The sequence below is a fragment of the Mustelus asterias genome, chromosome 21 (genome assembly GCF_964213995.1).
Source record: "Mustelus asterias chromosome 21, sMusAst1.hap1.1, whole genome shotgun sequence".
Classification (NCBI taxonomy): Eukaryota; Metazoa; Chordata; class Chondrichthyes; order Carcharhiniformes; family Triakidae; genus Mustelus; species Mustelus asterias.
In genome coordinates, this window is record NC_135821.1 from 17,962,280 (window position 1) to 17,977,545 (window position 15,266).

The following is a 15,266-nucleotide window of genomic DNA, read 5'->3' on the forward strand; positions in this document are numbered from 1 at the left end:
TGAAATGTCACACTGATTCGTGCCAGCAAAGGCTGACGAGTGGAAACTGACCAGTCGGCCTGTATCATGTGCATTTTGCTGTCATCTTTTCAAAAAGAGGACCAATGTGAAGTAACCGGGTGGCACGGTGGCACAGTGGTTAGCAGTGCTGCCTCATAGTGCCAGAGACCTGAGTTCGATTCCCGGCTTGGGTCACTGTCTGTGTGGAGTCTGCACGTTCTCCCGTGTCTGCGTGGGTTTCCTCTGGGTGCTCCGGTTGCCTCTCACAGTCTGAAAGGCGCACTTGTTCGGTGCATTGTCCATGCTAAATTATTCTCCCTCAGTGTACCCGAACAGGTGCCAGAATGTGGCGACTAGGGGATTTTCACAGTAACTTCACTGCAGTGTTAATGTAAGCTACTTGCGACACACAAATAAACTTTAACTAACTTCAGCAAGGCTGTTTAGCCCCTCTACATTTTGGTAATCAACAGCTTTTGAGACCTGCGCTAGCTCTTATTATGATCCCTTTCAATAATGAACCATTGAATACATTTAACAAAAATATAATGGCTCAAGCCTTCAATTTTTCGGCTGCAGTAATATGTAATTTTAAATGTTCATTGCTTGCTGTTTATATTTTAGTAATGTATTATAGTGGCTTGTAATGGGATTGGCAGCAGGAGTCGTGTGTGTCTAACTGAGATATAAGGTGACAAGAATCGAATGCGAGGCTTATTTTTGGAAAATTGAGGCATTCAGACTGGAAATGCCCTGAAACTCTTATTGTCTGTGAAATGCGTCGAACATTTCTGTTCCCATTCCTTGGCATTTGTACACCACATATCAAATCTGTTGGAGAGGTAAAGTTCTATTCCCCATCCCATCACAATATTGACCTACAGCGTATTTCAATTATTTTGTTGCTTGCTCTTCTCTCTATCTCCCCTTGCTTCTCTGGTTTCATGTGTCTGAAAACATTGAATTGGAAATCACGCTCTGTATGTTTTAAGTTGTCACCCTGCTTCTGCAACCTTTGCTAGCCCTTGTACCTATTGAACCTTTGTTAGATCACAGTTGGCGCACAGTTCATCTTTCCATATTAGGAAAAGTATGTAGAGGGACCAGAGGAGATGCAAAAGAGCAAAGACCAGATTTAAGAGCTGAGAACTTATCAGGAAAGACTGAACAGTTGCTAGCCCTCTCTTCTCTAGACAAAGGAAGGCTGAGGGGTGATCTCGTAAAGGTCTTGAGGATTATTGAGTTAGCATGGAAAAGATATAGCCACTTGTGAGGGAGACCAAAATTGAGGTCATAAATGATGGTCACTGATGAATCCAATAAGGAATTCAGTCAAAATTCCGTTTACTCGAGAGCGTTTGGAATTTGAACTTGCCACCATTTGAGGTGAATAGCATAGATACATTGAAAGGGAAACTCGATAAACCCCTGATGGAGATAGGCATGGAAGGATATGCTGACAGGGTATGATGTGGAGAATAAACATTAGCCTGGGACTGCGGGTGGAATGGCCTGTTTCTCTTACTATACATGTAACTGTATAATCGTCTGTGCCCTAAGCCCCTTATTTTGTTTTTTTATAAACCCTTTCCAAAGTCAACTCTTTGAGTATCTCTCCAAATTCACCTACAGGAGCTGAATGTCTGTTGTGTCTTTTCTGTGAATCAACTTGTAATTTATTTTTCCATGTTAATGGCACTATTATTAGTTATTTCATACTTCAGCAATATTAAAGGCACTATATTAATGCAAACTGCATCTAGCCCATCATAAAAACTCTTTGGAAGTCTGATTTTTATGCAATCTGAACTGGGTGCTTCTAGTATCTCGCCTTAATCCTAAGGAACACCACCTGAACCAGGATTGGGGAAATAAATTTATCTAAAAAGAAAAGGATTTGGAAATATTGATGCATCACAGTTAACATTTTAAGTAATGGTGGCTGATGTTATGTCTAAATGTAAAGCTCCTTTGGATAGGCTTAGGTGGTTTTTGTTGGAACAGAGCAGACTTGAGGAGCGACCTGGTCGAGGTGTACAAGATTGTGAGGAACATGGACAGAGTGGATAAGGAGCAGCTGTTCCCCTTAGTTGAAGGGTTAGTCACGAGGGGACATCGGTTTGGGGTGAGGGGCAGGAGGTTTAAGGGGCCACGTGAGGCTTTTTTACCCAGAGGGTGGTGACAGTCTGGAATGCGCTGCCTGGGAGGGTGGTAGAGGGTTGTCTCGCATCCTTTAAAAAATTCCTGGATGAGCACTTGACCTGTCATAACATTCAAGGCTATGCCAAGTGGTGGTAAATGGGATTAGGTGTTTCTTGCATGTCGGTGCAGACTCGATGGGCCAAAGGGCCTCCTTTGCACCGCGTGATTCTACCCTTTACTCTGTTAGATGTGCAACATTTAATTAGATGTCAAAATTTACATCTGCTGACTGTGGAATTCCTTTTATATTTTCTTTGGAGAACAAAAGATATTTTTATCTGGTCTTTCAAAGCATTGGTGGGGATTTTCACAGTCACTTCATTGCAGTGTTAATGTAAGCCTACTTGTGACATTAATAAATAAAGTTTAAGAACTGAAGTTGAAGTTTGCTGTCTACAGCATTTGTCCATATTACAGCAGACATTTGGTACTCGGCAAGGCCCCAGAGGCAAAAGTAGGAACAAATGTGAGTTTTGGTTTTAGATGATTGTGTGGCAATGGTGGATATTTACAGTTTTCATTAGGTGGGGTTTAGGTTTCATATTGTTTCAGCCTTGTGGCAGAACTAAGCCATCCTGTTCCCTTGGCTGTTAAGCAACATAGTCTTCACGTGAGTGTAGCTAGTTGTGCATTCTTGTCATACAATGGCCCTTGGTAATTTGCCTTCCAGGGATCTGGGCGTGACTGTTGTGGAATGTGATATTAGCTGGAGCACTGTAGTACTGGCAATCCAAGGTCTGGATGTATCATCCGGTGATATGAGTTTAAATACAATCGGGGCAGCTAGAGAGTTCAGTTAATTAAGTAGATAAATCTGGAATAAAAAGCTAGCGTTGACAATGATGATGAAATTATTGGTGTTTTGAAGAATTGGTTCACTAATGTCCTTAGTGGGTGGCACAGTGATTAGCATTGCTGCCTCACAGCGCCAGGGACCCAGGTTCAATTCTGGCCTTGGGTCACTGTCTGTGTGGAGTCGGCATGTCCTCTCGTGTCTGGGTAGGTTTCCTCCGGGTGCTCCAGTTTCCTCCCACAATCCAAAGACCTGCTGGTGAGGTGGGTTGGCCATGCTAAATTCTCCCTCAGTGTACCTGAACAGGCGCCGGAGTGTGTCGACTCGGAGATTTTCATTGTAACTTCATTGTAGTGTTAATGTAAGCCTACTTGTGACACGAATAAATAAACTTAAAACTTTAGGGAGCGGGGAAATCTGCTCTCCTTACCTGGTATGGCATAGAAGTGACATATTTCCAATCTCCACAGAAATGTCTTCTACAGTGGTTAGCACTGCTGCCTCACAGCACCAGGGGCCTGGGTTCGATTCCCGGCTTGGGTCACTGTCTGTGCGGAGTTTGCCCGTTCTCCCCGTGTCTGCGTGGGTTTCCCCCCGGGGGCTCCAGTTTCCTCCCACATTCTGAAAGACGTGCTGATTAGGTGCATTGACCCGAACAGGTGCTGGAGTGTGGCGACGAGGGGAATTTCACGGTAACCTCATTGCAATGTTAATGTAAGCCTTGCTTGTGACTAATAAATAAACTTTTAACCACCTTCTGAAATGGCCTATCAAGCTACTCTGTTGTCTGAAGGGAAGTTGGTGATGAACAATGAATACTGGGCCTATCAGTGATACCCTTGTCTCATGAATGAATGAAAGAAAACCAGCCTGTAGAATCTGTATATCACTGCTCTTTGACTTGCATCATTAATATTCTCTGTTGATTTAAGACTAAGTGAACAAAGTAAACATCAAGTCAGTTAATTGGAAAATACAAGATGCATCAATTTCCTCACTCATTAACATGTCCCTAAAGAATAAAACTTCTGTGTTTTTAAGTGTTGCTGAGTCAATTAGGAAAACGTTACATTTCCAGTTTAAGCCGTGAGTTTTTAATCTCCATTGCAGACTATTTGATATTGATCGTGAAAACAATTTTTAATGTTATGTGCACTTAACAGCTTGTATAAATATTGAAAGCCCTTTATTTCCAACACTCTGAAACTACAGGCAGCCTTGAAGATTAAATCACTAAAAGTTTACACCAAACTCAGAGTATTTTTTTAAAATTACAAAACGCTTTATGAATTGCCTGCATTGTTCCACGGTGGCACTGTAGTTAGCACTGCTGCCTCAGTGCCAGGGACCCGGGTTAATTTGGGTCACTGTCTGTGTGGAGTTTGCACGTTCTCCCCGTGGGTTTCTGCGTGGGTTTCCTCCGGGTGCTCCGGTTTCCTCCCACAGTCCAAAGATGTGCGGGTTAGGTTGATTGGCCAGGCTAAATTGCGCCTTGTGTCAAGGAGATTAGCAGGTGAATAGAATGATAAAGAATCCTACAGTGCAGAAGGAGGCCGTTTGGCCCATCGAGTCTGCACCAACCACAATCCCAGCCAGACCCTGTACCCATAACCCCATGCATTTACCCTAGCTAGTCCCCCTGACACTAGGGCCAATTTAGCATAGACAATCCACCTAACCCGCACATCTTTGGACTGTGGGAGGAAACCGGAGCACCCGGAGGAAACCGGAGCAGACACGGGGATAAGCCTCAGTGTAGTCTAGATGGGCCCGATGGCCTCTTACTGCACTGTACGGATTCTGTGAATCACAGCCCTACTTTTAAAGCCCTGCACGCGAATTCAAGGGCAAAAAGGAATGTGGCCCTTTCATTATTCTCAGTTCAGCCCCTCAGCGTCTATAACTTTCAACAGTGGGTTAGCATCAACCGGAGCAGGCAGTCGAAGGCCTCAACTTATTGCCTGATTTAAAAAGATGGCACCTTCAACAATGCAGCACTCTTTCAGTTAGATAATATGACTTGATTATTGATGATGAGCTGAAACCGATAATCTTTTGAGCCTGACTGCGAGGGCTTCTAGTTGGGGCAAAGTAAACGCGTGCATGTCTCATTCAAAAAAAAATTCAATCATTTGAAAGTTTAAAGCTCTCTAAATTATTAATGTTTTTACCGATGTGAAATCTCCCATTGGTGCTGTGGAGTGGGAGTTCAAATATTGCTGCCCGACTGCACTGGGCCAAAGAATGGCCGGGTGCTTTCCAGATTCGGTGTGCTTCTGTTCCACTTAAAGTTCATTTATTAGTGTCACAAGTAGGCTTACGTTAACACTGCAATGAAGTTACTGTGAAAATCCCCTAGTCGCCACACTCCAGCACCTGTTCGGGTACACTGAGGGAGAATTTAGCATGGCCAATGCATCTAACCAGCATGTCTTTGGAGTGTGGGAGGAAACCAGAGCACCCAGAGGAAACCCACGCAGACACGGGGAGAATGTGCAAACTCCACACCGGACAGTGACCCAAGCTGGGAATTGAGCCCGGGTCCCTGACACTGAGACAGCAGTGCTAACCACTGTACCACCGTGCCGCCCGCCCTTGAGACTTCCATCACATGCACCCCCATTCCCATCAGTTGGAGAGGGATTCCTGAGGATCTCAATGCAGAATTAATGCCGTTTTGTCCCAAAAGTCCTCTTTCAAAGCAACAATTGTTAATTCAAGCACTTGCTCTAAGCAGAGAGGGGGTATAATATCTTGGCAATGTCATCTGAAAATAGTGTGTTAGATTTTGCATATACATTGACCAATAGGTACCTCTACCTCCCACAACCCCTCTACTGCTTCTTGTTTGTAAGACTTTCAGTGCCCTCAATCTGTACCTGTGCTATCTCTAGACTTGCCGGCCTCCCACCTGACGATCTCTGTGCACTTGAACTCATTCATGCTGGCTTTCAGCAGAGACAGGCCATGTGAGATCTTGGTTATGGACTGAATTTGTGATCAGAATCTCAGCTAAGGTTCAAATAGGGCAACAAAGTTGTGAATAGCCTTATTCAGCGTTGGGTTGTGGCTAAACATTGGAGTTTATGGTGGAGCCCACAGACAATAGCTTCCATAATTTAATTTGGAGATATCTCTGTTCATCTAATACTGGATGGACCTTAATTCACACCATGTCCTGCCCACCCATTATCCTTGTGCTTGCTAACCTACATTAGCTCCCAGTCTGGCAGCATCACTTTAAAATTCTCATCCTTGCTTTCAAATCCCTCCATGACCTTCCTCTTCCCCAGCTCTGCAACCACTTCAACTCTCCAAGATAGTTGCTCCAATTCTGACCTCTGCTTCTTCAAATTCTTTCGCACCATTAGTGGCCCTGCCTTGGTCCTAAGCTCTAGAATTTTCTCTTTACCCCCTCTCCTCTTTTAAGATGCTCCTTAAAACTTTAATTCTTTGACCAAGTTTTTAGTCCATCTGTCTTCATATTTCCTTTTGACCAAGCTTCTCATTTGTCTTGATGTTTCCTTGTGTGGTTCAGCGCCACCTTTTCTTTGATTACTGTCCTGTGAAATAACTTGAAACATTTTTCTCCATTAAAGGTGCTGTATAAATGCAAGCTGTTGATTTAGCGAAGTGGCTATGCCACTAAACAGCTCTGTCTTCCTCATGCCGCGGATGTTGGAAAGGCTAGGCTTGAGAAATACCTTGATGGAGAGATGAGCGAGGAGAAAACTAATCTTAAAATCACCACCCATTCACACTAACATAACAATAACATTGACACTGCTCACGTTATGGTGAATATTTGTATGTTAGATTTTGAACATTACCATGTTATACAATTGATAGATAAATACTAACTAATGCTGGGAGGTGATGCTTTCTAAGTTTATGGTTGAATCTATTATGATATAGATCTCATTGAGTGATGATAAGTATTGCTGTCCTTTTAATTCCCCAAGAGTGAACCTTGTGATAGTATTAATTGGATTATTATAAATATAGTCAAGTGTTTATACATGTCTACGTCTGCCATCTATCTGGCAAGCAAGAGGTGAAACAAAATACTGCGGATGCCGGAGAACTGAAATAAAAAAATAGAAAATACTGGAAAAATAGGTTTGGTGGTTTTTGTGGAACAGGTTGTTTCACTCAGTGTTGTGCTGTGACCCTACTGGAACTAACCTAGCTTGGTTAATAATCAGCCTTAGCTTGGATTATATGGAACATATTACGTAAAACTAACTTAGACGGAACCTGAAATTCTAGGCTGGGATAGTCGGTCTTGATTTTATGATATTTTGTTTATATGGGGCAGAAGTGAGGGGAATAAGGAGATCATTTGACAACGTTCCGATGCGACAGGGAGGTTTTGGTAGGTTACGGGAACCGTGGTGCATGAAAGCTGCACTGAACCTAGTCAAAAAGAAAAGGAAAGCGTACAAAAGGTTCAGCGAGCTAGGCGATGATGGGGATCTAGATGAGTATACGGCTTGTAGGAAGGGACTTAAGAAAGAAATTAGGAGAGCTAGAAGGGGTCACGAGAAGGCCTTGGCAGGTAAGATTAAGGAGAACCCTAAGGCGTTCTATAAATATGTGAAGAGTAAAAGGATGAGATGTGAAGGAATAGGACCTATAAAATGTGACGGTGAGAAAGTCTGTACAGAACCGGAAGAAATAGCAGAGGTGCTTAATGAATATTTTACCTCGGTATTCACGGTGGAAAAAGACCTGGGTGGTTGTACTACAGGATTGAGGTGGACTGAAAAGATTGAGTATGTGGACATTAAGAAAGAGGATGTGTTGGAAATTTTGAATAGCATCAAGATAGATAAGTCGCCGGGTCCGGATGGGATGTACCCCAGGTTACTGTGGGAGGCGAGGGAAGAGATTGCAGAGCCTCTGGCGATGATCTTTGAGTCGTCAATGGAGATGGGAGAGGTTCCGGAGGATTGCGGATGTGGTTCCTATATTCAAGAAAGGGAATAGGGATAGCCCAGGAAATTATCGACCGGTGAGTCTAACCTCAGTGGTTGGTAAGTTGATGGAGAAGATCATGAGGGACAGGATTTATGAACATTTAGAGAAGTTTAGTATGCTCAAAAGTAGTCAGCACGGCTTTGTCAAAGGCAAATCGTGCCTTACGAGCCTGGTGGAGTTCTTTGAAAATGTGACTAAACACATTGACGAAGGAAAAGCAGTAGATGTGGTTTACATGGACTTCAGCAAGGTGTTCTATAAGGTCCCCCATGCAAGACCTCTCGAGAAAGTGAGAGGGCATGGGATCCAAGGGGCTGTTGCCTTGTGGATTGAGAACTGGCTTGCCTGCAGAAGGCAGAGAGTGGTTGTAGATGGGTCTTTTTCTGAATGGAGGTCGGTCACCAGTGGAGTGCCCCAGGGATCTGTTCTGGGACCCTTGCTGTTTGTCATTTTCATAAATGACCTGGATGAGGAAGTGGAGGGATGGGTTGGTAAGTTTGCCGACGACACGAAGGTTGGTGGTGTTGTGGATAGTTTGGAGGGATGTCAGAAGCTGCAGCGTGACATAGATAGGATGCAAGACTGGGCGGAGAAGTGGCAGATGGACTTCAACCCGGATAAATGTGTAGTGGTCCATTTTGGCAGGTCAAATGGGATGAAGGAGTATAATATCAAGGGTAAGACTCTTAGCAGTGTAGAGGATCAGAAGGATCTTGGGGTCTGGGTCCATAGGACTTTTAAATCGGCCTCGCAGGTAGAGGAGGTGGTTAAGAAGGCGTATGGTGTGCTGGCCTTCATCAATTGAGGGATTGAGTTTAGGAGTCGGGAGATAATGATGCAGCTTTATAAGACCCTCGTCAGACCCCACTTGGAGTACTGTGCTCAGTTCTGGTCACCTCATTACAGGAGGGATGTGGAAATGATTGAAAGGGTGCAGAGAAGATTTACAAGGATGTTGCCTGGATTGGTTGGCATGCCTTATGAGGATAGGTTGAAGGAGCTCAGTCTTTTCTCCTTGGAGAGACGAAGGATGAGAAGTGACCTGATAGAGGTGTCCAAGATGTTGAGAGGTATAGATCAGGTGGATTCTCGGAGGCTTTTTCCCAGGGCTGAAATGGCTGCTACGAGAGGACACAGGTTTAAGGTGCTGGGGAGTAGGTACAGAGGAGATGTCAGGGGTAAGTTTTTCACTCAGGGTGGTGGGTGAGTGGAATCGGCTGCCGTCAGTGGTGGTGGAGGCAAACTTGATGGGGTCTTTTAAGAGACTTCTGGATAAGTACATGGAACTTAATAGGATTGAGGGTTATAGGTAAGTCTATATATAAGCCTAGGAAGGTAGGGACATGACCGGCGCAACTTGTGGACTGAAGGGCCTGTTTGTGCTGTATTTTTTCTATGTTCTATTGTATTATTCACACACTGACTTTTTTTTTTGTTAGTGTTTCTTGCATTGTTTGAAATTTCGTGTTCATTTGCCTGCATAAAACTGGGGGATCAAACTTAGCGTGGGGTGGCACAGTGGTTAGCACTGCTGCCTCACAGCGCCAGGGGCCTGGGTTCGATTCCTGGCTTGGGTCACTGTCTTTGCGGATACTGCAAGAACTTGCATAGGGAGCACGTTCTCCCTATTTCTGCCGGGTTCCTTCCGGGTGCTCCGGTTTCCTCCCACAATCTGAAAGACGTGCTGGTTAGGTGCATTGGCCGTGCTAAATTCTCCCTCCGTGTACTCCAACAGGCCCCGGAGTGTGGTGACTAGGGGATTTTCACACTAACTTCATTGCAGTGTTAACGTAAGCCTACTTGTGACTAATAAGTTAACTTTAACTTTAAACTTTAAGACATTCTCAAGCTCTAAAAGTTCGGTTAACTTCTTTGGATCAAGAAGGGTTTTTTTCAGAATATTTAACCAACAATTAAGGGGCGGCACGGTAGCACAGTGGTTAGCACTGCTGCTTCACAGCTCCAGGGACCTGGGTTCGAATCCCGGCTCGGGTCACTGTCTGTGTGGAGTTTGCACATTGACCCCGTGTCTGCGTGGGTTTCTTCAGGGTGCTCCGGTTTCCTCCCACAGTCCAAAGATGTGCGGGCTAGGTTGATTGGCCATTCTAAATTGCCCCTTAGTGTCCCGGGATGCATAGGTTAGAGGGATTAATGGGTAAATATATGGGGATAGGGTCCGGGTGGGATTGTGGTTGGTGCAGACTCGATGGGCCGAATGGCCTCTTTCTGTGCTGTAGGATTCTATGAAAAAATTAAAAATCTGCTGCCAAGTTTGTCTTGTAAACTATTGAGCCTTTTGACCTCATTTTTCTAAATGGATTTCTTCTTTGTTTCTCAGACCAAAGGATGCGATCCGGGCCCTGAGGAAGAGACTTTCGGGCAACAAGAACTTTCGGGAAGTGATGTTATGCCTGACGGTTAGTCCTGCAATTTATCTGTGAAGTAAAGGCTCTTGTGTGGCTAAAATGTTGCAGTGGAACCTACTTTTGCAAGCAGGCTCCGTGCTGTTGACTTGTGTCATCTTTGTGATACTGCAAGTAGAATTGCTTCCATGCATGAAAGTGTTTTGTAATGCTGAGATCATTATGCCATGTGACACACTGTATTTTAATGCTTATATAGAGCTGTACTTCAGTTGGTTTATTCCCCAAAGTCTAATACCTGTAAACAGTGGCAACCTGATATCAGTCACAAGTTCAAATGTTGTTTGGTGAAGGAGGTTTGTAATTTGGAAGGTGAGTCAACACATGTGAAGCAACTACTGATAGTGACTGAGCTCATAACATACTTGCAAAATAAGTTTCCCGTTACAATACTCTCAACACTAAAGAGTCACAAACAGCATGAAATCACAGTGTTACTGCAGTGCAGAAGGCAGCACATCGAGTCTGCACTGACTCTACAACATAGCATTTTACCCAGGCCCCATCCCCGTAACCACACCTATTTACTCTGCTAATCCCCCAAACATACACATCTTCCCAGCTGCCATCAGACCTTTGAATGGACCTACCTTATATCAAGTTGATCTTTCTCCACGCTCTAACTATGACTCTAACACTACATTCTGCACCCTCTCCTTTCCTTCTCTATGTAAGGCATGCTTTGTATAGCGCGCAAGCAACAATACTTTTCACTGTAAACCCAATACATGTGACAATAATAAATCAAATCAAATCTTGGGACACTCCAAGGCAATTTAGCACGGCCAAATCAACCTAACCTGCACATCTTTGGAGTGTGGGAGGAAACGGGAGCACCCGGAGGCATGGGGGGAACATGCAGTCTCCACACAGACAGTGACCCAAGGCCGTAATTGAGCCCGGGTCCCTGGCGCTGTGAGGCAGCAGTGCTAACCACTGTGGCACCGTGATTGCTGCTGTCGTTTTTAAAATATCTTTTGTCATCTTGAATCGTGGCAGATGAAATTTTTATTCCGAGAATAAAATATATGGTGAACGTTCAAAGACTATTTCCTCGGGTGGATGGAGCTATTACAAGGGGGCATAACTATAGGGTTCACGGTGGGAGAAATAGGAAGGATGTCCGAGGTAGGTTCTTTACGCAGAGAGTGGTTAGGGTGTGGAATGGACTGCCTGCAGTGATAGTGGAGTCAGACACTTTAGCAACATTTAAGTGGTTATTGGATAGGCACATGGAGCACACCAGGATGATAGGGAGTGGGATAGCTTGATCTTGGTTTCAGATAAAGCTCGGCACAACATCGTGGGCTGTACTGTTCTATGTTCTATAAAAGCAGTATCTTAGCAATTGATAATTTGAGAGGCAGGTCTACCTTGTTAGGTTTAGGTCCATCTTGCACCTATTTGGCAGTGATGTAAAGCTCATTTTGTTTTGAATTTGCACAGCCTGCAACGGTACATGGGAAGACTGGATGCTGAGCTGGAAAAGAAAATATTAGAAAGCGTGGTCGAACAAGTAGGTTTGAGGGAGGATATTTAAAGCGATTGAATGAAGTGGCTAGCTGGAATGATTTAGGAAGGAAATTCCAGATGGAGCCTACATGGCAAAAGACATATAATGGGCAGAAGGAAGAAATGCTTGAGGACAAAATAAGAAGGGAGAGTTTGGTGAGAGCATAATGATGTAGGAGCAGGTTCTAGGTGGCAGAAAGGCTAGGAAAGGACTTTAACTTGTAGGGCAGAATTTTCCCGTCCTGTCCGCCATGGGAATTGGAAAATCCCATCCATTGATGACTTTTAACTTTGAAGTGGTGGGAGACTGGAAACCAATGTAGAATTGGAAGTATAGATTTGATGGCAGGACTTGGTGTGAAATAGGATTTGGACTTTAGAGTTTAAAATGTTCTCAACCATAAAACCTTTTGACCTTGAGAGGGAAAGGGGAAAAAATTAGAAATTGGCAACCCATTTCACTGTTGAACATGGATTACAAAATTCTAGCCAAGGTCACTGCCAACCGGGTCAAGTCTGCTCAGGAGTCAGTGATCCATCCTGATCAAACCTGTGCTGTACCCGGCAGGAAGATCTCTGATAGCCTCGCGCTACTCGGGGATACGATCGCCTACGTGCAGGATAGGCAGGTGGACACCTGCCTCATCAGCCTAGACCAGGAGAAGGCGTTTGACAGAATACCGCACAGCTACATGATGGATGTGCTCTCCAAAATGTGGTTCGGGGAGAGAATCCACAATTGGATCCAACTGCTCTACACAAGCATCAGTAATGCAGTTTCAATCAATGGATGGGAATCGGGAAGCTTTTGGATCAAATCTGAAGCCAGGCAGGGCTGCCCTCTCTTTTCTGTCCTCTTTACTTGTTGTTTGCCGAGTCCACCATGAAGGATTCGGGCATAAGAGGAGTGACGATTCCAGGCAGCAGAGGCCCACAGCTCAAAACCTCCTTGTACATGGATATTGCGAAGAATGTGTGTTGCCACACTGCCGTGGGATGCTCCAAGTAGTTGGACCGTACCGCATCACCTGTCCCTCATGGAAAAAATTGTTCAGAAAGACACCCTTGACTGCAATGTACACCAAGGGGCTAGTAACTGGGTAAAACCCCTCGGACAGCGTGCTTAATCCTAACCATGTGTAACTTTATTGACAGTAAGAAGTTTAACAACACCAGGTTAAAGTCCAACAGATTTATTTGGTAGCAAAAGCCACACAAGCTTTCGGAGCTCTAAGCCCCTTCTTCAGGTGAGTGGGAATTCTGTTCACAAACAGAGCATATAAAGACACAGACTCAATTTACATGAATAATGGTTGGAATGCGAATACTGACAACTAATCAAGTCTTTAAGAAACAAAACAATGTGAGTGGAGAGAGCATCAAGACAGGCTAAAAAGATGTGTATTGTCTCCAGACAAGACAGCCAGTGAAACTCTGCAGGTCCACGCAACTGTGGGGGTTACAAATAGTGTGACATGAACCCAATATCCCGGTTGAGGCCGTCCTCGTGTGTGCGGAACTTGGCTATCAGTTTCTGCTCAGCGACTCTGCGCCGTCATGTGTCGCGAAGGCCGCCTTGGAGAACGCTTACCCGAATATCAGAGGCCGAATGCCCGTGACCGCTGAAGTGCTCCCCAACAGGAAGAGAACAGTCTTGCCTGGTGATTGTCGAGCGGTGTTCATTCATCCGTTGTCACAGCGTCTGCATAGTTTCCCAAATGTACCATGCCTCGGGACATCCTTTCTTGCAGCGTATCAGGTAGACAACGTTGGCCGAATTGCAAGAGTATGTACCATGTACCTGGTGGATGGTGTTCTCACGTGAGATGATGGCATCTGTGTCGATGATCCGGCACGTCTTGCAGAGGTTGCTGTGGCAGGGTTGTGTGGTGTCATGGTCACTGTTCTCCTGAAGGCTGGGTAGTTTGCTGCGGACAATGGTCTGTTTGAGGTTGTGCGGTTGTTTGAAGGCAAGAAGTGGGGGTGTAGGGATGGCCTTGGCGAGATGTTCATCTTCATCAATGACATGTTGAAGGCTCCGGAGGAGACGTATACACAGGATCTGCTCGGATGAGGAGGATCGCAACAGACACCTCCAGACGCTGAAAGATGCCCTCATAAGAACAGGATATGGCGCTCGACTCATTGATCAACAGTTCCAACGCGCCACAGCGAAAAACCGCACCGACCTCCTCAGAAGACAAACACGGGACACAGTGGACAGAGTACCCTTCGTTGTCCAGTACTTCCCCGGAGCGGAGAAGCTACGGCATCTCCTCCGGAGCCTTCAACATGTCATTGATGAAGACGAACATCTCGCCAAGGCCATCCCTACACCCCCACTTCTTGCCTTCAAACAACCGCACAACCTCAAACAGACCATTGTCCGCAGCAAACTACCCAGCCTTCAGGAGAATAGTGACCATGACACCACACAACCCTGCCACAGCAACCTCTGCAAGACGTGCCGGATCATCGACACAGATGCCATCATCTCACGTGAGAACACCATCCACCAGGTACACGGTACATACTCTTGCAATTCGGCCAACGTTGTCTACCTGATACGCTGCAAGAAAAGATGTCCCGAGGCATGGTACATTGGGGAAACTATGCAGACGCTGCGACAACGGATGAATGAACACCGCTCGACAATCACCAGGCAAGACTGTTCTCTTCCTGTTGGGGAGCACTTCAGCGGTCACGGGCATTCGGCCTCTGATATTCGGGTAAGCGTTCTCCAAGGCGGCCTTCGCGACACACGACAGCGCAGAGTCGCTGAGCAGAAACTGATAGCCAAGTTCCGCACACACGAGGACGGCCTCAACCGGGATATTGGGTTCATGTCACACTATTTGTAACCCCCACAGTTGCATGGACCTGCAGAGTTTCACTGGCTGTCTTGTCAGGAGACAATACACATCTTTTTAGCCTGTCTTGATGCTCTCTCCACTCACATTGTTTTGTTTCTTAAAGACTTGATTAGTTGTAAGTATTCGCATTCCAACCATTATTCATGTAAATTGAGTCTGTGTCTTTATAAGCTCTGTTTGTGAACAGAATTCCCACTCACCTGAAGAAGGGGCTTGGAGCTCCGAAAGCTTGTGTGGCTTTTGCTACCAAATAAACCTGTTGGACTTTAACCTGGTGTTGTTAAACTTCTTACTGTGTTTACCCCAGTCCAACGCCGGCATCTCCACATCAGAACTTTATTGAAGCACCGCAGAGTGCAACATGACCGATGTATATAGTTCGTAAAGAATTTTTCTCCCTGTAATAAAAATATTGAGATGTTTGTAATCTCATTACTGAACTGAAACACCTCCAAGTGCATAGAGATCTCTGGAGAAAATGTG

At 45.1% G+C, this 15,266-nt stretch overlaps 1 protein-coding gene across 3 annotated transcripts in view; it reads left to right on the forward strand.

Annotated features, from left to right (window-relative positions):
• The window catches only part of LOC144509162 (TOM1-like protein 2), a 115,841-nt gene that overhangs the window by 42,323 nt on the left and 58,252 nt on the right, over nucleotides 1–15,266 (forward strand). For all 3 annotated transcript variants that reach the window (XM_078237584.1, XM_078237585.1, XM_078237583.1), the window contains exon 3: nucleotides 10,314–10,392. In XM_078237584.1, the coding sequence (XP_078093710.1) occupies nucleotides 10,314–10,392 (79 nt within the window). The remainder of the gene's footprint in view (nucleotides 1–10,313; nucleotides 10,393–15,266) is intronic.